General features: G+C 47.8%; 2 protein-coding genes across 2 annotated transcripts; one reads left to right on the top strand and one right to left on the bottom strand.

The window, feature by feature from the left end:
• Window positions 1–392: 392 nt before the first annotated feature.
• On the bottom strand, window positions 393–16,504 carry plag1 (pleiomorphic adenoma gene 1). The gene is given in 5 exon segments (XM_069151195.1): window positions 393–2,284; window positions 2,891–3,076; window positions 3,078–4,055; window positions 13,169–13,525; window positions 16,102–16,504. Coding segments are annotated over 3 exon segments (1,404 nt in total). The 5' UTR covers window positions 13,417–13,525; window positions 16,102–16,504; the 3' UTR covers window positions 393–2,284; window positions 2,891–2,898.
• Window positions 16,505–16,565: 61 nt separating this feature from the next.
• chchd7 (coiled-coil-helix-coiled-coil-helix domain containing 7) lies at window positions 16,566–20,371 on the top strand. The gene is made up of 4 exons (XM_069151196.1): window positions 16,566–16,815; window positions 18,988–19,047; window positions 19,122–19,220; window positions 19,824–20,371. Exons 2-4 carry the CDS (start codon window positions 18,994–18,996, stop codon window positions 19,926–19,928), a joined length of 258 nt encoding a protein of 85 aa, XP_069007297.1. The 5' UTR covers window positions 16,566–16,815; window positions 18,988–18,993; the 3' UTR covers window positions 19,929–20,371.
• The last annotated feature ends 7,301 nt before the right edge of the window (window positions 20,372–27,672 follow it).

Below are 27,672 nucleotides of genomic sequence, written 5' to 3'. Positions count from 1 at the left end.
TTCCATGTTTTCTCCATTTGTGGATAATGGCTCTCACTGTGGTTCTCTGGAGTCCCAAAGCTTTAGAAATGGCTTTAGAACCTTTTCTAGACTGATAGATCTCAATTCCTTTCTTTCTCATTTGTTCCTGAATGTCTTTGGATCTCGGCATGATGTCTATCTTCTGAGGATCTTCTGGTCTACTTCACTTTGTCAGGCAGGTCCTATTGAAGTGATTTCTTGATTGAGAACAGGTGTGTCAGTAATCAGGTCTGGGTGTGGCTCGAGAAATTGAACTCAGGTGATAAACCACAGTTAAGTTATGTTTTAACAGGAGGGGGTAAACACTTTTTCACACCACTGTATACACACACACACTCACACAGGGACACAGTGAATGACAGACAGACTGCTTCGTTCTCTGGTGTTTATTGAACGTTCGGTACATCGAATAAAACACTTGAGTCTCGTCTCTCTCATAGCAGCAACGTGTGTGAATCGATCAGGTTATTCTGCCAGGAAATAAATAATCTGCTTCTTTGGATGATGTCCATGTTGAAGACAACGGATGAAAGCCGCAGCATTATATTCATCTGATATATTTACTCTACATGTTCATGAGATCTGCTCTTATAAAAACACAACAGTAGTTTGAGGATGATAAATGTTCAGTGATTCGTCTGTCACAGGAGGAGGCGGAGTCAGCTCTGTGAACGCATCACTTTCCAAGGTCACAACACACGTGTGTGTGTGTGTGTGTGTGTGTGTGTGTGTGTGTGTGTTGGGGGAAGGGGGAGGAGGGGGGAGAGGAAGGGGGGAGGCATGTCTGTAAAAAGACTACAAAGTCACAGTACAACACAATATATGGAGCTATATAGAAGCAGGCGGTCTGTACACGGATCCCTGGAGGAGGGAGGAGGTCTGGAGCACCGGGAGGAGCTTTCCAAGTGTTAGCAGCTTGATCCAATACAAGAGATATATGGCAGCATCGCAGTGTTCATCTTACACATTCATCAAAGGCCACTGGTACCACTGAAGCTTATCAACAAGTCTCACATGAACTGCTGAAGGTCTGTGGTCTCACTGAGGAACCTCTCCTTCTTCCTCATCATCATCATCCTCACCACCATCATCATCACCATCATGATTATCATAATCACAATCATCATCATCACCATCATCATAATCATCAATCATCATCACCACCATCATCACCATCACAATCATCATCATCACCATCATCACCACCATCATCATCATCATCATCATCATCATCAATCATCATCACCACCATCATCATCATCATCATCCTCACCACCATCATCATAATCATCAATCATCATCACCACCATCATCATCATCACCACCATCATCCTCACCATCATGATTATCATAATCACAATCATCATCATCATCATCAATCATCATCATCATCAATCATCATCACCACCACCATCATCATCATCATCCTCACCACCATCATCATAATCATCAATCATCATCACCATCATCATCATCATCACCACCATCATCATCATCCTCACCGTCATGATTATCATAATCACAATCATCATCATCATCATCATCAATCATCATCATCATCATCATCATGATTATCATAATCACAATCATCATCACCACCACAATCATCATCATCACCATCATGAAGTCAGTCTATGTCACAGCCTTCAGACAGAAACAACCAATCACCTGTTGTGATGATGTCACTGAGGTCAGAGGTGATGAAGGCGGGGGACGACCCCCCCAGAGTCATTTTGAACCAACAACTAGGACCAGAGGACAGAACTCGGAGCTCTAACCCTCCACCATGTCTGTTCTCCCCACCAGTCGGTGAAGCACGGCCGTCTGATGGAGGCCGTCTGATGGAGGCCGTCGGTGTGATTAGAGGTGCATCATGTGACCGTCAGTGAGACACACAGAGACCTTGTGCAAGTAACGCAAACATGACACTTTGATAGGAAAACACTGTCACAACTGTACCTGTAAAAATAAAACATTTGATATTGTATTTACATGTTATTGTTCTCTACACAGCTAAATATATCATCTATACATTTGTAATAGAGGTTTAACAGAAGTACTGGAGGAAGTAAAGGCTTCATTTACAAAAAGTGCTATGATTACAACAAGAGAAGAAAAGGAGCGGCTGGCTGAGATCTCTTCAAACCTCAAAACTTCAGCCAGGACAAAACTTCCACAAATTCAGCTGAACGTTTCACACCGGCCTCCGAGTCCCCGAGCCGTCGCTGAGCGGGAGACAGGCAGCCTGACACCGTCACTACATCTGAGGATGGAGGACAGAGGAGAGTGAGGGCTTCACATGATCCCATGTTACATTAACCAGGCTGCAGTAACATACATGTTCACTGTCTGTGGAGGGAGAGGAGACTGTTTCTGCAGGATTCAGGTTCATATCAACAAAGGTCAAACATCTGAGCATGTCGTCATGGTAACATGTCATTATGGTAACACGTTGTCATGGTAATATGTCATCATGTGGATATGTCACAGTAACATCGTCATGTCAACATATTCTTATGTTGTGATGGTAACGTGTTGTCATGGTCACGTGTCGTCATGTCAACACGTCGCCACGGTCACACATCTTCATGGTGACAGGTTGTCATGGTAACACGCCAACATGTAAACACGTCCTCATAGTAGTGTCATCTGGGTAAAACGTCATCACAGTAACATATCATCATGGTAACATGTCATTGTGTGAACACGTTGCCATGGTAACACTTCATCACGTGAACATGTTATGCTAACACGTCATCATGTGGACATGTCATGAAAAGGTCGTCATGGTAACATGTCATTATGGCTGTCAACATTTGCCAACCAATAGTAGCCATTCACTATACAAGTTCTTGTGCGTCTGTGTTACCTCCTGGTTCACTGGAAGGCCTGGTGGAAGCGGGGCAGTGTGGTGGGTGTGCTCTGGTTGGATATGAAGGGCAGGCCTTGAAGTGGACTGTCTGCAGCCTCTGGAGCTGTGGGGGTCGGGGGGGGCAGCTGGAGAGGCGTGGAGTCTTCGTTGGGTGGGAAGGCGACGCCCTCTCCCCCGCCCCCCCCCCACCTGATTGTACGGAGGCCCGTTGAGTGGCAGGAAGTTGAACAGCTGTGAGAAGTCCATGAGAGAGGAAGACGAGGCCAGAGAGTCTCCTGCGGGGGCCGCCACCGACGGGGACATTTTGGACAGGGACGCCTCGTCACTGGTGTCCTCCAGCACACCCAGCTCCAGCTTGGAGGAGGGGAGTGGGGGCTCTGGGGCTGCAGAAGAGGAGGAGGGCATGCTGCCCTGCAGCTCCATCAGGTAGGTCTCCAGTTCTCCCTTCAGGTTCTGCTCGCGGTCCTGGGAGGAGACGGTGTATGAGGTAAAGTTGGAGTACTTCAGAGAGAAGGGCTGAGAGGGGAGGGGGGAGGGCTCTGAGTCCAGGACGGGGCCCGTGTACATGTTGAGCTGGTGCTGCCGCGCCGTCAGCATGGCGGGCAGCTCGCCCTTCACGCTCCCGGACGCCAGATCGTAGACCACAGGCTCCAGTGAATCAGCCGGCTCCGTCTTGACCCTCAGCAGCTCGCGGGCGTGGCTCTTCTTCACGTGGCGCGTCAGGTGGTCCTTCCTCCCGAAGCGCTGGGCACAGTACTGACACAGGAAGTCCTTGCGTCCGGTGTGCACCACCATGTGGCGCCGCACGTCCTTGCGAGTGTAAAAGCGCCTCTCGCAGTGCTCGCAGCGGTGCTTCTTCTCTTTGGTCCCGCTTGACGACTTGCCGGCGTGCGTCTTGAGGTGCTCCAGGAGGACCGCGGTGCTGGGGAACGGCTGAATGCACACCTGGCAGGTGAGGTCTCCACTGTTGGCGGCGTGCAGGGCGAGGTGGCGTTTGAAGCCCAGCTTGGTGTTGTAGTTCTTGCCGCACTCCTGGCAGGCGAAGGCCTCCTTGTGAGGGTCGTGGGTGTGCAGGTGGTTCTTCAGGTGGTCCTTGCGGTGGAACATTTTCTCACAGTATGAACACTTGTGGTTTTTTTCTGGCGAGTGAGTTGCCATGTGCCTTTAGGAACAGAAACACATCCAATGAGCACAGTCATGTTACAGGCGCACGCACACACACAAACACTAGCATGGATGAACCCATGACAGAAACTACACCACCAACAGTTACAGACTACACCACCACCAGTGAGAGACACTACACCACCAACAGTCAGAAAGACTACACCACCACCAGTCAGAGACTACACGACCAACAGTGAGAGAGACTACACCACCAACAGTCAGAAAGACTACACGACCACCAGTGAGAGACGACACCACCAACAGTGAGAGAGACTACACCACCATCAGACAGATAGACTGCACCACCAACAGTGAACGAGACTACAAAACCAAAAGTGAGAGACTACAGCACCAACAGCTAGATACTGCACCACCATCAATCAGAGAAATTACATTACCACCAGACAGAGAGACTAATCCAGTAACAGTCGGAGAGACTACACAACCAACAGCTAGAGAGACTACACCACCAACAGCCAGAGAGACTACACCACCAACAGTAAGATAGACTGCACCACCAACAGTCAGAGAGACTATACCACCACCAGAGAGACTCTACACCACCAACAGTGAGAGGCACTACACCACCAAAAGAAAGAAAGACTACACCACCACCAGTTGATAGACTGCACCACTACCAGTCAGAGAGACTACACCACCAAAAGTCAGAGAGACTACACTACCAACAGTGAGACTACACGACCACCAGTGAGAGACCATGTCACCACCAGTGAGAGACTACGCCTCCACCATTGAGAGAGGCTACACCACCACCAGTCAGAGACTACACGACCACCAGTGAGACTACAGCACCACCAGTGACAGACTACATCACCAACAGTCAGAGAGAAAACGCCAGCTACAGTGAACGAGACTACACAACCAAAAGTGAGAGACTACAGCACCAACAGCTAGATACTACACCACCATCAATCAGAGAAATTACATTACCACGAGACAGAGAGACTAATCCAGTAACAGTCAGAGAAATTACATCATCAGTCAGAGACTTCACCAACAGCATTCAGAGAGACTACACAACCAACAGCGAGAGAGACTGCACCAATATCAGTCAGAGAGACTCCACAACCAACAGTGAGAGACTACAGCACCAACAGCTTGGGACTACAAAACCAACAGTCAGAGAGACTACACCACCAACGGTCAGAGAGACTACACCACCAAAAGCCAGAGAGACGACACCACCAACAGTGAGACTACATGACCACCAGTGAGAGACTACACCACCACCAGTGAGAGACTACGTCACCACCAATGAGAGACTACGCCACCACCATTGAGAGAGGCTACACCACCAACAGTCAGAGACTACATGACCACCAGTGAGAGACTACACCACCAATAGTGAGAGACTACACAACCAATAGTGAGAGACTACATCACCAACAGTCAGAAAGACTACACAACCAACAGCTAGAGAGACTACACCACCAACAGCTAGAGACTACACCACCAAAAGCCAGAGACACTACACCACCAACAGTCAGAGAGACTACACAACCAACAGCTAGAGAGACTACACCACCACCAGTGAGAGAATACACCACCACCAGTGAAAAAGACTACACCACCACCAGTGAGAGAGACTACACCACCAACAGTCAGAGAAAACTCCACCACCAGCGAGAGACAGTACACGACCACCAGTGAGAGACACTACACCACCACCAGTCAGAGAGACTACACCACCACCAGTGAGAGACTACACCACCAACAGTCACAGAATACACCACCAGTAGTTAGAAACTACACAACCAGCAGTCAGATAGACTACACCACCAACAGTGAGAGACACTACACCACCAGCAGTCAGATAGACTACACCACCAACAGCGAGAGACACTACACCACCACCAGTCAGAGAGACTACACCACCACCAGTGAGAGAGACTACACGACCACCAGTGAGAGACTACACCACCAACAGTGGGAGAGACTCCACCACCACCAGTCACAGAATACACCACCAGTAGTTAGAAACTACACAACCAGCAGTCAGATAGACTACACCACCAATAGTGAGAGAGACTACCCCACCAGCAGTCAGAGCGACTACACCACCAGCAGTGAGACTACAACACCAACATTGAGAGATACAACACCTCCACCAGTGAGAGACTCTACACCACCAACAGTGAGAGGCACTACACCACCAAAAGAAAGACTACACCACCACCAGTTGATAGACTGCACCACGACCAGTCAGAGAGACTACACCACCAAACGTCAGAGAGACTACACTACCAACAGTCAGACTACACGACCACCAGTGAGAGACTACGCCACCACCAGTGAGAGACTACGTCACCACCAATCAGAGACTACGCCTCCACCATTGAGAGAGGCTACACCACCACCAGTCAGAGACTACAGCACCACCAGTGAGAGACTACATCACCAACAGTCAGAGAGACTACGCCAGCAACAGTGAACGAGACTACACAACCAAAAGCGAGAGACTACAGCACCAACAGTTACAGACTACACCACCAACAGTGAGAGACAACAGCACCAACAGCTTGGGACTACAACACCAACAGTCAGAGAGACTACACCACCAACGGTCAGAGAGACTACACCACCAATAGTGAGAGACTACACAACCAACAGTGAGAGACTACATCACCAACAGTCAGAGAGACTACACAACCAACAGCTAGAGACTACACCACCAAAAGCCAGAGACACTACACCACCAGCAGTCAGAGCAACTACACCACCAGCAGTGAGACTACAACACCAAAAGTCAGAGAGACTAAATCACCACCAATAAAAGAGTCTGCACCACCACCAGTCAGATAAACTACACCACCAACAGTGAGAGACTACACCAGTCAAACAGACTAGACACCACACAAGTCAGATAGACTACACCACCAACAGTCAGAGAGACTACACCACCAACAGTCAGAGAGACTGCATCACCACCAATAAAAGAGTCTGCACCACCACCAGTCAGATAAACTACACCAACAGTGAGAGACTACACCACCAACAGTCAAACAGACTAGACACCACACAAGTCAGATAGACTACACCACCAACAGTCAGCGAGACTACACCACCAACAGTCAGTTAGAAAACACCACCACCAGTGTGAGAAACTACACCACCACTAGTCAGAGCGACCACACCATCAAACATAAGAGAGACTACAACAACACCAACAGTGAGAGAGGCTACACCATCAACAGTGAGAGAGACTACACCAATAACAGTCAGAGACTACAACACCACCACCAGTGAGAGACGCTGCACCACCAACAGTCAGAGAGTCTACACCACCACCAATGGTGAGAGAGACTACACCATCAACAGTGAGAGAGGCTACACCACCAACAGCTAGAGAGACTACACCACCAAAAGCCAGAGACACTGCACCACCACCAGTGAGAGAACACACCACCACCAGTGAAAAAGACTACACCACCACCAGTGAGAGAGACTACACCACCAACAGTCAGAGAAAACACCACCACCAGTGAGACTACACAACCACCAGTGAGAGACACTACACCACCAGTCAGAGAGACTACACGACCACCAGTGAGAGACTACACCACCAACAGTTAGAGACTACACCACCACCAACGGTGAGAGAGACTAAACCAGTAACAGTCAGAGACTACACCACCAACTGTCAGAGAGACTACACCACCACCAACGGTGAGAGAAACTACACCAGTAACAGTCAGAGACTACACCACCAACAGTCAGAGAGACTACACCACCAACAGAAACAGAGACTACACAATCAACAGTGAGAGACTACACGACCGCCAGTGAGAGACTAAACCACCACCAGAGCGAAACTACACCACCACCAGTCAGAGAGACTACACCACCACCAGAGAGAGACTACACCACCACTAGTCAGAGAGACTACACAACCACCAGTGAGAGACTACACCACCACCAACAGTCAGAGAGACTACACCACCACCAACGGTGAGAGAGACTACACCAGTAACAGTCAGAGACTACACCACCAACAGTCAGCGACTACACCACCAACAGTGAGAGATACTACACCACCAACAGTCAGAGAGACTACACCACCAACGGTGAGAGAGACTACACCAGTAAGTCAGACACTACACCACCAACAGTCAAACAGACTAGACACCACACAAGTCAGATAGACTACACCACCAACAGTCAGCGAGACTACACCACCAACAGTCAGTTAGAAAACACCACCACCAGTGTGAGAAACTACACCACCACTAGTCAGAGCGACCACACCATCAAACATAAGAGAGACTACAACAACACCAACAGTGAGAGAGGCTACACCATCAACAGTGAGAGAGACTACACCAATAACAGTCAGAGACTACAACACCACCACCAGTGAGAGACGCTGCACCACCAACAGTCAGAGAGTCTACACCACCACCAATGGTGAGAGAGACTACACCATCAACAGTGAGAGAGGCTACACCACCAACAGCTAGAGAGACTACACCACCAAAAGCCAGAGACACTGCACCACCACCAGTGAGAGAACACACCACCACCAGTGAAAAAGACTACACCACCACCAGTGAGAGAGACTACACCACCAACAGTCAGAGAAAACACCACCACCAGTGAGACTACACAACCACCAGTGAGAGACACTACACCACCAGTCAGAGAGACTACACGACCACCAGTGAGAGACTACACCACCAACAGTTAGAGACTACACCACCACCAACGGTGAGAGAGACTACACCAGTAACAGTCAGAGACTACACCACCAACTGTCAGAGAGACTACACCACCACCAACGGTGAGAGAAACTACACCAGTAACAGTCAGAGACTACACCACCAACAGTCAGAGAGACTACACCACCAACAGAAACAGAGACTACACAATCAACAGTGAGAGACTACACGACCGCCAGTGAGAGACTAAACCACCACCAGAGAGAAACTACACCACCACCAGTCAGAGAGACTACACCACCACCAGAGAGAGACTACACCACCACTAGTCAGAGAGACTACACAACCACCAGTGAGAGACTACACCACCACCAACAGTCAGAGAGACTACACCACCACCAACGGTGAGAGAGACTACACCAGTAACAGTCAGAGACTACACCACCAACAGTCAGCGACTACACCACCAACAGTGAGAGATACTACACCACCAACAGTCAGAGAGACTACACCACCAACGGTGAGAGAGACTACACCAGTAAGTCAGACACTACACCACCAACAGTCAGAGAGACTACACCACCACCAACGGTGAGAGACTACACCAGTAACAGTCAGAGACTACACCACCAACGGTGAGAGAGACTACACCAGTAACAGTCAGAGACTACACCACCAACAGTCAGAGACACTAAACTACCACCAGTGAAAGACAATACACCACCACCAGTGAGAGACACTAACTACACCACCAGAGGTCAGAGAGACTACACCACCAACTGTCAGAGAGACTACACCACCACCAACGGTGAGAGAGACTACACCAGTAACAGTCAGAGACTACACCACCAACAGTCAGAGAGACTACACCACCAACAGAAACAGAGACTACACAATCAACAGTGAGAGACTACACGACCGCCAGTGAGAGACTAAACCACCACCAGAGAGAAACTACACCACCACCAGTCAGAGAGACTACACCACCAACAGTGAGAGACTTCACAACCAACAGTGACAGAGAATACACAACCACTGATGAGAGACTACACCAACAGTGAGAGACTACACCACCACCTGTGAGAGAAACTACACCACCACTAGTCAGAGCGACCACACCATCAAACATAAGAGAGACTACAACAACACCAACAGTGAGAAAGACTACACCATCAACAGTGAGAGAGACTACACCAATAACAGTCAGAGAAACGACACCACCACCAGTGAGAGACACTACACCACCAACAGTCAGAGAGACTACACCACCAACAGTCAGAGAGACTACACCACCACCAACGGTGAGAGAGACTACACCAGTAACAGTCAGAGACTACACCACCAACAGTCAGAGAGACTAAACCACCAACAGAAACAGAGACTACACAATCAACAGTGACAGACTACACGACCGCCAGTGAGAGACTACACCACCACCAGAGAGAGACTACATCACCACTAGTCAGAGAGACTACACAACCACCAGTGAGAGACTACACCACCACCAACAGTCAGAGAGACTACACCACCACCAACGGTGAGAGAGACTACACCACCAACAGTCAGAGAGACTATACCACCACCAACGGTGAGAGAGACTACACCAGTAACAGTCAGAGACTACACCACCAACAGTCAGAGAGACTACACCACCAACAGTGAGACTACATGACCACCAGTGCGAGACTACACCACCACCAGTGAGAGACTACGTCACCACCAATGAGAGACTACGCCACCACCATTGAGAGAGGCTACACCACCACCAGTGAGAGATTACACCACCAATAGTGAGAGACTACACAACCAATAGTGAGAGACTACATCACCAACAGTCAGAGAGACTACACAACCAACAGCTAGAGACTACACCACCAACAGCTAGAGAGACTACACCACCAAAAGCCAGAGACACTGCACCACCACCAGTGAGAGAATACACCACCACCAGTGAAAAAGACTACACAGTGAAAAAGACTACACCACCACCAGTGAGAGAGACTACACCACCAACAGTCAGAGAAAACACCACCACCAGTGAGACTACACAACCACCAGTGAGAGACACTACACCACCAGTCAGAGAGACTACACGACCACCAGTGAGAGACTACACCACCAACAGTTAGAGACTACACCACCACCAACGGTGAGAGAGACTACACCAGTAACAGTCAGAGACTACACCACCAACAGTCAGAGAGAGACTACACCACCACCAACGGTGAGAGAGACTACACCAGTAACAGTCAGAGACTACACCACCAACAGTCAGAGAGACTACACCACCAACAGAAACAGAGACTACACAATCAACAGTGAGAGACTACACGACCGCCAGTGAGAGACTAAACCACCACCAGAGAGAAACTACACCACCACCAGTCAGAGAGACTACACCACCACCAGTGAGAGACTACACCACCATCAACAGTGAGAGAGACTACACCACCAACAGTCAGAGGGACTACACCACCACCAACGGTGAGAGAGACTACACCAGTGAGTCAGAGACTACACCACCAACAGTCAGAGACTACAGTGACAGAGAATACACAACCACTGATGAGAGACTACACCAACAGTGAGAGACTACACCACCACCTGTGAGAGAAACTACACCACCACTAGTCAGAGCGACCACACCATCAAACATAAGAGAGACTACAACAACACCAACAGTGAGACTACACCATCAACAGTGAGAGAGACTACACCAATAACAGTCAGAGAAACAACACCACCACCAGTGAGAGACACTACACCACCAACAGTCAGAGAGACTACACCACCACCAACGGTGAGAGAGACTACACCAGTAACAGTCAGAGACTACACCACCAACAGTCAGAGAGACTGAACCACCAACAGAAACAGAGACTACACAATCAACAGTGAGAGACTACACGACCGCCAGTGAGAGACTAAACCACCACCAGTGAGAGACTACACCACCACCAGTGAGAGACTACACCACCATCAACAGTGAGAGAGACTACACCAATAACAGTCAGAGAAATGACACCACCACCAGTGAGAGACACTACACCACCAACAGTCAGAGAGACTACACCACCACCAACGGTGAGAGAGACTACACCAGTAACAGTCAGCGACTACACCACCAACAGTGAGAGATACTACACCACCAACAGTCAGAGACTACACCACCAACGGTGAGAGAGACTACACCAGTAACAGTCAGCGACTACACCACCAACAGTGAGAGATACTACACCACCAACAGTCAGAGACTACACCACCAACGGTGAGAGAGACTACACCAGTAACAGTCAGAGACTACACCACCAACAGTCAGAGACACTAAACTACACCACCAAAAGTCAGAGACTACACCACCAAAAGTCAGAGAGGGTACACCACCAGTCAGATAGATTGCACCACCACCAGTCAGTGAGAAAACACCACCACCAGTCAGAGATACTACACCACCAACAGTCAGAAAGACTACACCACTACCAGTGAGAGAGACTACAACACCAACATTGAGAGAGACTACATCACTAACATTGAGAGATACTACACCACCAAAAGTGAGAGAAACTACATCACTAACATTGAGAGAGACTCCACCACAACCAGTGAGAAATTACACCACCAACAGTGAGAGAAACTACACCACCAACAGTGAGAGAGACTACACCACAACCAGTGAGAAATTACACCACCAACAGTAAGAGAAACTACACCACCAACAGTGAGAGAGACTACACCACCACCAGTCAGAGAGACTACAACACCAGCAGTCAGAGAGACTACACTACCACCAGTCAGATAGATTGCACCACCACCAGTCAGTGAGAAAACACCACCACCAGTCAGAGATACTACACCACCAACAGTCAGAGAGACTCCACCACTACCAGTGAGAGACACCATACCACCAACAGTCAGAGAGACTACATCACTAACATTGAGAGATACTACACCACCAAAAGTGAGATAAACTACATCACTAACATTGAGAGAGACTCCACCACCACCAGTCAGAGAGACTACAACACCAATATTGAGAGAGACTACATCACTAACATTGACAGATACTACACCACCAAAAGTGAGAGAAACTCCATCACTAACATTGAGAGAGACTCCACCACCAACATTGAGAGATACTGCACCACCCACAGCGAGATAAACTACACCACCATCAGTGAGAGAGACTACACCACAACCAGTGAGAAACTACACCACCAACAGTGAGAGAGACTACACCACCACCAGTCAGAGAGACTACAACACCAGCAGTCAGACAGACTACACTACCACCAGTCAGAGATTACACCACCACCAGTCTGAAAGACTGCACTATCACCAGTCAGAGACTACACCACCACCAGTCAGACAGATTACACCACCACCAGTCAGACAGACTACACCACCACCAGTCAGAGAAACTACACCACCATACCGTAGCAGCTTGTACTTGGAGACGAAGGCCTTGGTGCAGTCAGGGTGGGAGCAGCGGTACGGTCTCTCTCCGGTGTGAGAGTACGAGTGAACCTTCAACTTCTCCAGGCTGTTGAACGCCTTCTGACACTCCTGGCAGGGGAAGTTCTTCTTGGGCTTTCCCTCCACTCTCCTGCGCCTCCCTGTGGGCGGGGCAAGCTTAGCTTTGTCCAGGATGTGGTCACGGTGGCGCTGGGTTCCCGTGGCCATGGCACCCTACGGCAGACCAGCTACATGGACAGGGGCCCGGGGCCCGGCTGGTAGTGATGCAGCTGGTCTATCCAGGTTCATGTGCTCAACAACGCCCGGACTCAGGGGCCTGAGAGACAGGGACAGACAGACAGGGACAAATGGGGAAATGTTAGTTCTCCTTGAGATGTAAATCTGCATGTTATTGCACAGTTATTCTGCAATCGTCAGCTGCTGGTTCTTAGTAATTGAAATCAAGTCTGATGCAGCTTGTCAGCTGTGCTCCTGTTGAACAGACTGTCTGTGGATATCAGGAAACCTCAGTAAAAAGTTAAAAACCAAGATGAAACATATTGCTTTACTTCACCGCTGCTCCTTTAAATGTATTTTTTTTCATTCTATATTTTATTTGATTAATATGTCATCTTGTGTTTAATTTGTTCTCACGCAGTTTGTTTGAGTTTCTTATTTTTAAATTCCATTGTGACTATTCACTGAGGTAATGTTCACTCAGAGATTGTTTCCTGAAGCTCACAGCTCTCACGTGAAACAGAAACAGGAAGTGAATGTTGTACTTTAAAACACGTCACAGCCTGGACACCTCAGCAGCAGAGCAGAGGTTCATTCTAATCAAACCATATTCCTTGTTAGATGTGTGAATAGATTCTGTAGGACACCACAGAACTGATTCACACACTTGAATCCAGCAGGCTGAGAAGCTGCAGGTGCAGCAACACCTGTCCTGCTGTCTCAGGTGGTCAGGGGATTGTCACAGAGAGGCGGAGCCTCTCACACCATGTGAAAGTCTCACCAGAGGACGCTGACAGGTGGACAAGAGGAGACGGGGATTGACTGTCTGTCCCTGGAGCCACAGCTGTCCCAGATGTGAGGGACACGCAGCTGGAAGTCAGAATGAATCTGAAGATCACTGCAGATGTCTCACAGTAAACCTGACAGGAGAGGCGTGACCACCATCATCCTGTGGAAGCTGCATTATTTACTCATTGATGACATCACTGAATAGTTTGATGACATCACTGAACAGTTCAGTGGTGAAGATCTCTGACCAGACCAGGTCACAGATTGACCAGGTCAAAGGAAGACTTTTGTCCTCAGTGTCTCCGTCTGTCCCATGAACACAATCAGCTGGACTTCATGCATTTTACAGAACCAGAGTTCTGACAGCAACACGATGAAGAGAGGAGACATGGAGACATCTGTTACTGTCTCTGTCCCCCAGGTTTCCATGGTGAGGACACGTGTCTTTATGGAACAGTCTGAACACGTCTCTGGTTTCATCTTCACACCAACTTTAAAAAATAAACAGCAGCTGATTTCTTTAACTTGAAGTAAGACGATGTTTCACAGAAACAAACCTTTAATCTCTGAAGTTAACGTGTAAAAATTAAAGTTGTAACAAAAGAAAAATAATCACATATTTAAACACAAAGTTCTCCTGCAGTTCTTGGACCCGGCTCAGTCCTTTACCGCCAGTTCATATCGTCTCCATGATAGATCCAACAGGTTCAGTCCAATCATGGCTGCCATCAGTGACCTCAGAACCAAACAGATTCTAACCCGGCGTGTTCAGACAGAACCAGCTGACTGAGGTGGACGGGTCAGTAGGAGGAAGTAATATTACCTCCATCATCTAACATCAACATGTCTCAGTCAGCAGAACCACACGTCACACTTCAGACCCTCAACCGGGTCAGAGACCTCTGGGAGGGGATGAAGAGCAGCATGGACCACCTTCATCCTCCTCCCACCACAGCTCTCTGACCAGACACACTGACACCGATCGGTGGACACGCTGGGCTCCTGAGGGGACATACTGTGCTCCTGAGGGGACACACTGGGCTCCTGAGGGGACACACTGGGCTCCTGAGGGGACATACTGGACTATTGAGGGGACATACTGGGCTACTGAGGGGACATACTGGGCTATTGAGGGGACATACTGGGCTATTGAGGGGACATACTGGGCTACTGAGGGGACACAAGTGCTACAACAGACCCAACAGGCTGCTGTGGTTTTACAGAACCACCTGGTACCGGTACCAGAACCACCTGGTAGAGGTACCAGCCTGCAGCAGGTCTTCACCTCCTTCTCCTTCCATTTTACTACTTTCAGGACGACCACTGTCTCCTGAGTTTTAGCGGGCTTTCACCTGATGGGCCTGACACCGGGACCAGAACCTGCAGGCTCGCGCCATGGAGCCCACCGCCTGCAGGGAGACAACATGTCAGTGTGTCCGCTGTGCGGCTGTCGGCTCCGAGCTGGTCAGAGATGCTTTGGTCGGTCCGGACCGCCGGGTGCTCCTGCTGAGGAGTCGGTCCGCGGGACCGACCCATGGAGGACGGGTTGTGGACCCAGTGCGCGTGCTGGGGACAGAGCAGCTGTCCGACTGGTTCAGCTCAGGAGTCAAGTCAGTGAGGACGCTTCGTCCAACTTTGCTCAACTTTCCGTCGCTCCGCTCTTTAACGTTCGTGGACACGCGCCGTCACGTTAATATCACCGGAGACGGCGCGTGTTTACAGCGCTTCATGTCCGCGTGCCCTCCCGTGGTTTTCTCTGCGCTCCCGAACTGGGTTCTGATTAACACAAACTTTTTCCCCAGCTCACCCCTCTCTCATAATTTAAATAACCCCGATATTTTAATTCAACAACTGCTTCACCGTTTCTTTAATTCACATCAAACTTACCCGGGACGCTTTAACATCCTTTCTGTTGGGTTTTTCTTCACTTTCAACTATTTTCCGAATTTTTAATAATTTTTTTCTCATATTTTTCGCGAGACGCGGCGGGCCTGAAAATTGTTTGCTTTCTCCCCTTTCGAGCAGCCATTGTGTATGCGCTGCGATGCAACCGCACTAGGATCAGGCCACGCCCCCTTGAAGTCCCGCCTACTCTGACTTTGAAGGAGTCGTGAGCCGCTGCCGCTCCGTGTCCCGTCCCTGACCGTCTCTGTCTGTAAAACTCCGTGTTCGGACCTCCGGACGGACTGTCAGCCGTTAAAACTCCGTTAGTTCGATTTTACATGAATAAAAAGACGAACGAGACAGCCAAGGAATCCTATTGGCTCACTGGATTGTCAGTCTAGCTCGTTAGCCTTCACAGCTTCCTATTGGCTGGCGCCGCTGTCCGTCGTGTGTGACAGAGCGGCCGTTCTTCCTGGTGCGCTGTCGCAGACGGGGAGGTTACCGCCACCGGTCAGCTGCCGTCGTGTGGAGCTGCTGTCCAGCTTCCTCCAGTCAGAGTCCCGCTACCGTCCGTGTCTCCAAAGTTGTAGATGACAGAACGCGTCCGGAGGTCCGACGGGAATCTGGGTCTTTTAAAGCAGCGGATAACCTTCAGTGTGGACAGAGGGACACTCCGCGAGCCCTTCGCCGGCTGGAGAACAGGTGGCGTCCGTAAAGGTAGGTGTAGACACCGGGGAGCAGCACCACCTCCGACCCTCCACCTCCCCTCTGTCCCCCCAGAGGGACAGCTGCTCCCCGCTTTCCCGCTTTTCATCAAGGTCAACTGGGTGCAATGTTGTAACGGTCCCGGTCATGGAGGACGTCCGGACGCACCAAACTCCGTTCACAAATCTGATGGTTCATTGGCACGTGCCAGTTGTAAAATGTCCCGCCGGGTCTCCGGGAGTTCAGATGTTGTCTGAAATAGGAAGAAGTGCCTTTCAATTCGGCAAACATTTCACCCGTCCAGCTCCCGCCGTTTTGTAGTAATACTGAGTAGAAAGCCTCCCCCCCAAAACCAAACAACAACAGCAGGTCCAACCCTCACTCTTACTCACTCACTCACTCACTCTTAACACACACTCACACTCTTAACACACTCACACTCTTACTCACTCACACACACTCTTACTCACTCACACACACACTTAACACACACTCTCACGCTTAACAAACACTCACACTCTTACTCACTCACTCACTCTTAACACACTCACACACTCTTACTCACTCTTAACACACACTCACACTCTTAACACACTCACACACACTCTTACTCACTCACACACTCTTACTCACTCACTCACACTTAACACACACTCACACTCTTAACACACACTCTTAACACACTCACACACACTCTTACTCACTCACACACACACTTAACACACACTCTCACGCTTAACTCACACTCTTACTCACTCACTCACTCTTAACACACTCACACACTCTTACTCACTCACACTTAACACACACTCACACTCTTACTCACTCACACACACTTAACACACACTCTCACGCTTAACACACACTCACACTCTTACTCACTCACTCACACTTAACACACACTCACACTCTTAACACACACTCACACTCTTAACACACACACACTCTTACTCACTCACACACACTTAACACACACTCACTCTTAACACACTCACACACTCTTACTCACTCACTCACACTTAACACACACTCTCACTCTTAACACACACTCACACTCTTACTCACTCACACACTCTTACTCACTCACTCACACTTAACACACACTCTCACTCTTTCACACTCACACTCTTACTCACACACTCTTACTCACTCACACACACTTAACACACACACACACTCTTACTCACTCACACACACTTAACACACACTCACTCTTAACACACTCACACACTCTTACTCACTCACTCACACTTAACACACACTCTCACTCTTAACACACACTCACACTCTTACTCACTCACACACTCTTACTCACTCACTCACACTTAACACACACTCTCACTCTTTCACACTCACACTCTTACTCACACACTCTTACTCACTCACACACACTTAACACACTCACTCACACTTAACACACACTCTCACTCTTAACACACTCACACACTCTTACTCACTCACACTCTTAACACACTCACACACTCTTACTCACTCACACACACTTAACACACTCTCACTCTTAACACACTCACACACTCTTACTCACTCACACACACTTAACACACACTCTCACTCTTAACACACTCACACACTCTTACTCACACACACTTAACACACACTCACACTCTTAACACACTCACACACTCTTACTCACTCACACACACTTAACACACACTCTCACTCTTAACACACTCACACACTCTTACTCACACACACTTAACACACTCACACACACTTAACACACACTCTCACTCTTAACACACTCTTACTCACTCACACACACTTAACACACACTCACACTCTTAACACACACTCACACTCTTACTCACTCACTCACACTTAACACACACTCACACACTTACCACACACTCACACACACTTAACACACACACACACTTAACACACACTCACTCTTAACACACTCACACACTCTTACTCACTCACACACACTTAACACACTCTCACTCTTAACACACTCACACACTCTTACTCACTCACACACACTTAACTCACACTCTTAACACACACTCATTCACACTCTTAACACACTCACTCACTCTCTTACACACTCACTCACTCTTAACACACTCGCTCACTCAAACAATTCACTCTTAACACACACTCACTCACAGAAGAGTGAAACATGGTGCGACCCCTCAGAGACGTCTGTCCTTGTGTCCTCAGGTCCAAATGGATAAACATGCCCGTAAAGTTCGGAACCAGGACATGAACCCGTGCATTGAGGTGAGCTCCGCCCCTCCACATTTGGTACCTATGCCTGCTGCTGACCTCTGACCTCTGACCTGCCTTTGTTTCAGGAGAGTGACGCGTCACAGAAGTGTTTGGATGCCTACAACTACGATAAGAGCAGGTGTTTCGCCTTCTTCCAACAGTACAAGAACTGCAGGAAGTTCTGGGTGAGTGGACCTGAGTGCTGAGGGGTCGCTGAGGGTGTTTTTCTTTTTCTTTTTACCAACTCCCTGATAAAGAGGTTCTTCCTGTGATAATGATCTGAGGTTCTTCCTGTGATAATGATCTGAGGTTCTTCTTGTGATAATGATCTGAGGTTCTTCCTGTGATAGTGATCTGAGGTTCTTCCTGTGATAATGATCTGAGGTTCTTCCTGTGATAGTGATCTGAGGTTCTTCCTGTGATAATGATCTGAGGTTCTTCCTGTGATAATGACCTGAGGTTCTTCCTGTGATAATGATCTGAGATTCTTCTTGTGATAATGATCTGAGGTTCTTCCTGTGATAATGATCTGAGGTTCTTCCTGTGATAATGACCTGAGGTTCTTCCTGTGATAATGACCTGAGGTTCTTCCTGTGATAATGATCTGTGGTTCTTCCTGTGTTGAACTCAGAGAACCATCATGGGGCTAACAGTGATAAAAAGAATGTAAAAGTGACATCTGTGCCTGTAATATAGATAATATATAATAATGTACTATAGAAACAGGCTGGCAGCAGGTCACATGGTTCAGTATGGTGACACTAAATGGTTGTGTGTCTGTCCTGCAGCACAACATCATGGTTCAGAGGAGGAGGGCCGGCGTCAGCCCCGACATGCCCCCCGCTGAGGAGAGGCTGCAGATGCTCAACGCTATCGGAGGGAAGCCGTACTGAGAGGACCGGGTGGGGCTGTGGGGGGGGGGCCTCCATCATCTGATGGAGGACTGATGGAGGACTGATGGAGGTCTGATGGAGGACTGATGGAGGTCTGATGGAGGATTGATGGAGGACTGATGGAGGACTGATAGAGGTCTGGTGGAGGTCTGATGGAGGACTGATGGAGGTCTGATGGAGGACTGATGGAGGACTGATAGAGGTCTGATGGAGGTCTGATGGAGGACTGGTGGAGGTCTGATGGAGGACTGATGGAGGTCTGTCATACATCAGTCACAGTGAACCTCCATTACCTCACCTGGATCTGTAACTCCTCCTCCTCCTCGTGATGCTGCTGACTGATCACTGATCTGATGTTTAATTGAATGTAGAAAATAAAACGGATGAGCTCACTTTGTTTATTATGTAATAATATTAATAAATTAGTACCAGTACATGTAGTACTACTGTGTTACAGTACTGTGTTACAGTAGTACTAGTACATGTAGGGGTTCTGTGGTACAGTGGTAGAGGTAGTAGTACTGCGTTAAGGTAGTACTAGTACACGTAGTGGTACTGCGTTGTGGTAGTTCTAGTACAGGTAGTGGTACTTTGTTACGGTAGTTCTAGTACAGATAGTGGTACTGCGTTACGGTAGTATTAGTACAGGTAGTGGTACTGCGTTACGGTAGTACTAGTACAGGTAGTGGTACTGCGTTACGGTAGTTCTAGTACAGGTAGTGGTACTGCGTTGCGGTAGTACTAGCACAGGTAGTGGTACTGCATTATGGTAGTACTACTACAGGTAGTGGTACTGCGTTACGGTAGTACTAGTACAGGTAGTGGTACTGCGTTACGGTAGTTCTAGTACAGGTAGTGGTACTGCGTTGCGGTAGTACTAGCACAGGTAGTGGTACTGCATTATGGTAGTACTACTACAGGTAGTGGTACTGCGTTGTGGTAGTTCTAGTACAGGTAGTGGTACTTTGTTACAGTAGTTCTAGTACAGGTAGTGGTACTGCATTACGGTAGTATTAGTACAGGTAGTGGTACTTTGTTACGGTAGTACTAGTACAGGTAGTGATACTGCGTTACGGTAGTATTAGTACAGGTAGTGGTACTGCGTTACGGTAGTTCTAGTACAGGTAGTGGTAGTGGTACTGCGTTGCGGTAGTTCTAGTACAGGTCGTGGTACTGCGTTATGGTAGTTCTAGTACAGGTAGTCGTACTGCGTTACGGTAGTTCCAGTACAGGTAGTGGTACTGTTACGGTAGTATTAGTACAGGTAGTGGTACTGCGTTACGGTAGTACTAGTACAGGTAGTGGTACTGCGTTGTAGTAGTTCTAGTACAGGTAGTGGTACTTTGTTACAGTAGTTCTAGTACAGGTAGTGGTACTGCGTTACGGTAGTATTAGTACAGGTAGTGGTACTTCGTTACGGTAGTACTAGTACACGTAGTGGTACTGCGTTACGGTAGTTCTAATACAGGTAGTGGTAGTGGTACTGCGTTGCGGTAGTACTAGCACAGGTAGTGGTACTGCATTATGGTAGTACTAGTACAGGTAGTGGTACTGCGTTGTGGTAGTTCTAGTACAGGTAGTGGTACTGCGTTATGGTAGTATTAGTACAGGTAGTGGTACTGCGTTGCGGTAGTACTAGTACAGGTAGTGGTACTGCGTTGTGGTAGTTCTAGTACAGGTAGTTGTACTGCGTTACGGTAGTTCCAGTACAGGTAGTGGTACATGTAGGGGTTCTGTGGTACAGTAGTAGTAGAAGTAGTAGTACTGCGTTACGGTAGTACTAGTAAAGGTAGTGGTACTGCGTTACGGTAGTTCTGGTACAGGTAGTGCTACTGCGCTACAGTAGTACTAGTATAGATAGTGGTACTGCGTTGCGGTAGTACTAGTACAGGTAGTGATACTGCGTGACGGTAGTATTAGTACAGGTAGTGGTACTGCGTTACGGTAGTATTAGTACAGGTAGTGGTACTGCGTTACGGTAGTTCTAGTACAGGTAGTGGTACTGCGTTATGGTAGTATTAGTACAGGTAGTGGTACTGCGTTGCGGTAGTTCCAGTACAGGTAGTGGTACATGTAGGGGTTCTGTGGTACAGTAGTAGTAGAAATAGTAGTACTGCGTTACGGTAGTACTAGTACAGGTAGTGGTACTGCGTTGTGGTAGTTCTAGTACAGGCAGTGGTACTTTGTTACGGTAGTTCTAGTACAGGTAGTGGTACTGCATTACGGTAGTATTAGTACAGATAGTGGTAGTGGTACTGCGTTACGGTAGTTCTAGTACAGGTAGTGGTACTGGTTTACGATAGTTCTATTACAGGTAGTGGTACTGCTTTACGGTAGTTCTAGTACAGGTAGTGGTACTTCGTTACGGTAGTACTAGTACAGGTAGTGCTACTGCGTTATGGTAGTTCTAGTACAGGTACTGCATTACGGTAGTATTGGTACAGGTAGTGGTACTGCGTCACGATTGTACTAGCACAGGTAATGCTACTGCGTTACAGTAGTACTAGTACAGGTAGTGGTACTGCGTTACGGTAGTTCTAGTACAGGTAGTGGTACTGCTTTACGGTAGTTGTGGTACAGGTAGTGGTACTGTGTTGCGGTAGATCTAGTACAGGAAGTGGTACTGCGTTGCGGTAGTACTAGTACAGGTAGTGATACTGCGTGACGGTAGTATTAGTATAGGTAGTGGTACTGCGTGACGGTAGTATTAGTACAGGTAGTGGTAGTGGTACTGCGTTGCGGTAGTACTAGCACAGGTAGTGGTACTGCATTATGGTAGTACTAGTACAGGTAGTGGTACTGCGTTGTGGTAGTTCTAGTACAGGTAGTGGTACTGCGTTATGGTAGTATTAGTACAGGTAGTGGTACTGCGTTATGGTTGTATTAGTACAGGTAGTGGTACTGCGTTGCGGTAGTACTAGTACAGGTAGTGGTACTGCGTTGTGGTAGTTCTAGTACAGGTAGTTGTACTGCGTTACGGTAGTTCCAGTACAGGTAGTGGTACATGTAGGGGTTCTGTGGTACAGTAGTAGTAGAAGTAGTAGTACTGCGTTACGGTAGTACTAGTAAAGGTAGTGGTACTGCGTTACGGTAGTTCTGGTACAGGTAGTGCTACTGCGTTACAGTAGTACTAGTATAGATAGTGGTACTGCGTTGCGGTAGTACTAGTACAGGTAGTGATACTGCGTGACGGTAGTATTAGTACAGGTAGTGGTACTGCGTTACGGTAGTATTAGTACAGGTAGTGGTACTGCGTTACGGTAGTTCTAGTACAGGTAGTGGTACTGCGTTATGGTAGTATTAGTACAGGTAGTGGTACTGCGTTGCGGTAGTTCCAGTACAGGTAGTGGTACATGTAGGGGTTCTGTGGTACAGTAGTAGTAGAAATAGTAGTACTGCGTTACGGTAGTACTAGTACAGGTAGTGGTACTGCTTTGTGGTAGTTCTAGTACAGGTAGTTGTACTTTGTTACGGTAGTTCTAGTACAGATAGTGGTACTGCGTTACGGTAGTATTAGTACAGGTAGTGATTCTGCGTGACGGTAGTATTAGTACAGGTAGTGGTACTGCGTTACGGTAGTATTAGTACAGGTAGTGGTACTGCGTTACGGTAGTTCTAGTACAGGTAGTGGTACTGCGTTATGGTAGTGTTAGTACAGGTAGTGGTACTGCGTTGCGGTAGTTCCAGTACAGGTAGTGGTACATGTAGGGGTTCTGTGGTACAGTAGTAGTAGAAATAGTAGTACTGCGTTACGGTAGTACTAGTACAGGTAGTGGTACTGCGTTGTGGTAGTTCTAGTACAGGCAGTGGTACTTTGTTACGGTAGTTCTAGTACAGGTAGTGGTACTGCATTACGGTAGTATTAGTACAGATAGTGGTAGTGGTACTGCGTTACGGTAGTTCTAGTACAGGTAGTGGTACTGGTTTACGATAGTTCTAGTACAGGTAGTGGTACTGCTTTACGGTAGTTCTAGTACAGGTAGTGGTACTTCGTTACGGTAGTACTAGTACAGGTAGTGCTACTGCGTTATGGTAGTTCTAGTACAGGTACTGCATTACGGTAGTATTGGTACAGGTAGTGGTACTGCGTCACGATTGTACTAGCACAGGTAATGCTACTGCGTTACAGTAGTACTAGTACAGGTAGTGGTACTGCGTTACGGTAGTTCTAGTACAGGTAGTGGTACTGCTTTATGGTAGTTCTAGTAAAGGTAGTGGTACTGCTTTACGGTAGTTGTGGTACAGGTAGTGGTACTGTGTTGCGGTAGATCTAGTACAGGAAGTGGTACTGCGTTGCGGTAGTACTAGTACAGGTAGTGATACTGCGTGACGGTAGTATTAGTACAGGTAGTGGTACTGCGTGACGGTAGTATTAGTACAGGTAGTGGTAGTGGTACTGCGTTGCGGTAGTACTAGCACAGGTAGTGGTACTGCATTATGGTAGTACTAGTACAGGTAGTGGTACTGCGTTGTGGTAGTTCTAGTACAGGTAGTGGTACTGCGTTATGGTAGTATTAGTACAGGTAGTGGTACTGCGTTATGGTTGTATTAGTACAGGTAGTGGTACTGCGTTGCGGTAGTACTAGTACAGGTAGTGGTACTGCGTTGTGGTAGTTCTAGTACAGGTAGTTGTACTGCGTTACGGTAGTTCCAGTACAGGTAGTGGTACATGTAGGGGTTCTGTGGTACAGTAGTAGTAGAAGTAGTAGTACTGCGTTACGGTAGTACTAGTAAAGGTAGTGGTTCTGCGTTACGGTAGTTCTGGTACAGGTAGTGCTACTGCGTTACAGTAGTACTAGTATAGATAGTGGTACTGCGTTGCGGTAGTACTAGTACAGGTAGTGATACTGCGTGACGGTAGTATTAGTACAGGTAGTGGTACTGCGTTACGGTAGTATTAGTACAGGTAGTGGTACTGCGTTACGGTAGTTCTAGTACAGGTAGTGGTACTGCGTTATGGTAGTATTAGTACAGATAGTGGTACTGCGTTGCGGTAGTTCCAGTACAGGTAGTGGTACATGTAGGGGTTCTGTGGTACAGTAGTAGTAGAAATAGTAGTACTGCGTTACGGTAGTACTAGTACAGGTAGTGGTACTGCGTTGTGGTAGTTCTAGTACAGGTAGTTGTACTTTGTTACGGTAGTTCTAGTACAGATAGTGGTACTGCGTTACGGTAGTATTAGTACAGGTAGTGGTACTGCGTTACGGTAGTACTAGTACAGGTAGTGGTACTGCGTTGTGGTAGTTCTAGTACAGGCAGTGGTACTTTGTTACGGTAGTTCTAGTACAGGTAGTGGTACTGCATTACGGTAGTATTAGTACAGATAGTGGTACTGCTTTACGGTAGTTCTAGTACAGGTAGTGGTACTTCGTTACGGTAGTACTAGTACAGGTAGTGCTACTGCGTTATGGTAGTTCTAGTACAGGTACTGCATTACGGTAGTATTGGTACAGGTAGTGGTACTGCGTCACGATTGTACTAGCACAGGTAATGCTACTGCGTTACAGTAGTACTAGTACAGGTAGTGGTACTGCGTTACGGTAGTTCTAGTACAGGTAGTGGTACTGCTTTACGGTAGTTCTAGTAAAGGTAGTGGTACTGCTTTACGGTAGTTGTGGTACAGGTAGTGGTACTGTGTTGCGGTAGATCTAGTACAGGAAGTGGTACTGCGTTGCGGTAGTACTAGTACAGGTAGTGATACTGCGTGACGGTAGTATTAGTACAGGTAGTGGTACTGCGTGACGGTAGTATTAGTACAGGTAGTGGTACTGCGTTACGGTAGTTCTAGTACAAGTAGTGGTACTGCTTTACGGTAGTTCTAGTAGTGGTAGTGGTATTGCCTTGCGGTAGTACTAGCAGAGGTAGTGCTACTGCATTACAATAGTACTAGTACAGGTAGTGGTACTGCGTTACGGTAGTTCTAGTACAGGTAGTGGTAGTGGTACTGCGTTGCGGTAGTACTAGCACAGGTAGTGGTACTGCATTATGGTAGTACTAGTACAGGTAGTGGTACTGCGTTGTGGTAGTTCTAGTACAGGTAGTGGTACTGCGTTATGGTAGTTCTAGTACAGGTAGTGGTACTGCGTTATGGTAGTATTAGTACAGGTAGTGGTACTGCGTTGCGGTAGTACTAGTACAGGTAGTGATACTGCGTTGTGGTAGTTCTAGTAAAGGTAGTTGTACTGCGTTACGGTAGTTCCAGTACAGGTAGTGGTACATGTAGGGGTTCTGTGGTACAGTCGTAGTAGAAGTAGTAGTACTGCGTTACGGTAGTACTAGTAAAGGTAGTGGTACTGCTTTACGGTAGTTCTAGTAGTGGTAGTGGTATTGCCTTGCGGTAGTACTAGCAGAGGTAGTGCTACTGCGTTACAGTAGTACTAGTACAGGTAGTGGTACTGTGTTACGGTAGTTCTAGTACAGTTACTGCGTTACGGTAGTTCTAGTACAGGTACTGCGTTACGGTGGTATTGGTACAAGTAGTGGTAGTAGTACTGCGTTGTGGTAGTACTAGTACAGGTAGTGGTACTGCGTTACGGTAGTATTAGTACAGGTAGTGGCAGTGGTACTGTGTTACGGTAGTTCTAGTACAGGTAGTGGTACTGCGTTGCGGTAGTTCTAGTACAGGTAGTGGTACTGCGTTACGGTAGTATTAGTACAGGTAGTGGTAGTGGTACTGCGTTACGGTAGTTCTAGTACAGGTAGTGGTACTGCATTACGGTAGTTCTAGTACAGGTAGTGGTACTGTGTTGCGGTAGTACTAGCACAGGTAGTGCTACTGCATTACAGTAGTACTAGTACAGGTAGTGTTACTGCGTTGCGGTAGTTCTAGTACAGGTAGTCGTACTGCGTTACGGTAGTTCTAGTACAGGTACGGCGTTACTGTAGTTCTAGTACAGGTAATGCTACTGCGTTACAGTAGTACTAGTACAGGTAGTGGTACTGCTTTACGGTAGTATTAATACAGATAGTGGGACTGCGTTACGGTATTACTAGTGCAGGTAGTGGTCCTGCGTTACGGTAGTAGAGGTAGTGGTATTGCGTTACGGTAGTATTAGTACAGTTAGTGGTACTGTGTTGCGGTAGATCTAGTACAGGAAGTGGTACTGCGTTGCGGTAGTTCTAGTACAGGCAGTGGTACTGCGTTACGGTAGTATTGGTACAGGTAGTGGTACTGCGTTACGGTCGTACTGGCACAGGTAATGCTACTGCGTTACAGTAGTACTAGTACAGGTAGTGGTACTGCATTACGGTAGTTCTAGTACAGGTATTGGTAATGCGTTACGGTAGTATTAGTACAGGTAGTGGTACAGCATTGCGGTAGTTCTAGTACAGGTAGTGGTACTGCGTTGCGGTAGTTCTAGTACAGGTAGTGCATTACGGTAGTATTGGTACAGGTAGTGGTACTGCGTCACGGTTGTACTAGCACAGGTAATGCTACTGCGTTACAGTAGTACTAGTACAGGTAGTGGTACTGCGTTACAGTCGTACTGTTACAGGTAATGCTACTGCGTTACAGTAATACTAGTACACGTAGTGGTTCTGCGTTACGGTAGTACTAGTACATGTAGTTGTACTGCGTTACGGTAGTACTAGTACAAGTAGTGATACTGCGTTGCAGTAATATTAGTACAGGTAGTGGTACTGCGTTACGGTAGTTCCAGTACAGGTAGTGGTACTGCTTTACGGTAGTTCTAGTAAAGGTAGTGGTACTGCTTTACGGTAGTTCTAGTACAGGTAGTGGTAG

This window comes from Embiotoca jacksoni, unplaced genomic scaffold, assembly GCF_022577435.1.
Source record: "Embiotoca jacksoni isolate LCO1_2020_lvr unplaced genomic scaffold, fEmbJac1.0.p SCAF_17, whole genome shotgun sequence".
Classification (NCBI taxonomy): domain Eukaryota; kingdom Metazoa; phylum Chordata; class Actinopteri; family Embiotocidae; genus Embiotoca; species Embiotoca jacksoni.
Note: the sequence above shows the minus strand (reverse complement) of the source record. Positions and strands in the feature narration are given on the sequence as shown.

Coding starts and splice junctions, on each gene's coding strand:
- chchd7 (XM_069151196.1), top strand. CDS start 18,994: ATGGATAAACATGCCCGTAAAGTTCGGAACCAGGACATGAACCCGTGC. Junction 19,048..19,121: donor ACATGAACCCGTGCATTGAG/GTGAGCTCCGCC, acceptor CCTTTGTTTCAG/GAGAGTGACGCGTCACAGAA. Junction 19,221..19,823: donor AGAACTGCAGGAAGTTCTGG/GTGAGTGGACCT, acceptor TCTGTCCTGCAG/CACAACATCATGGTTCAGAG.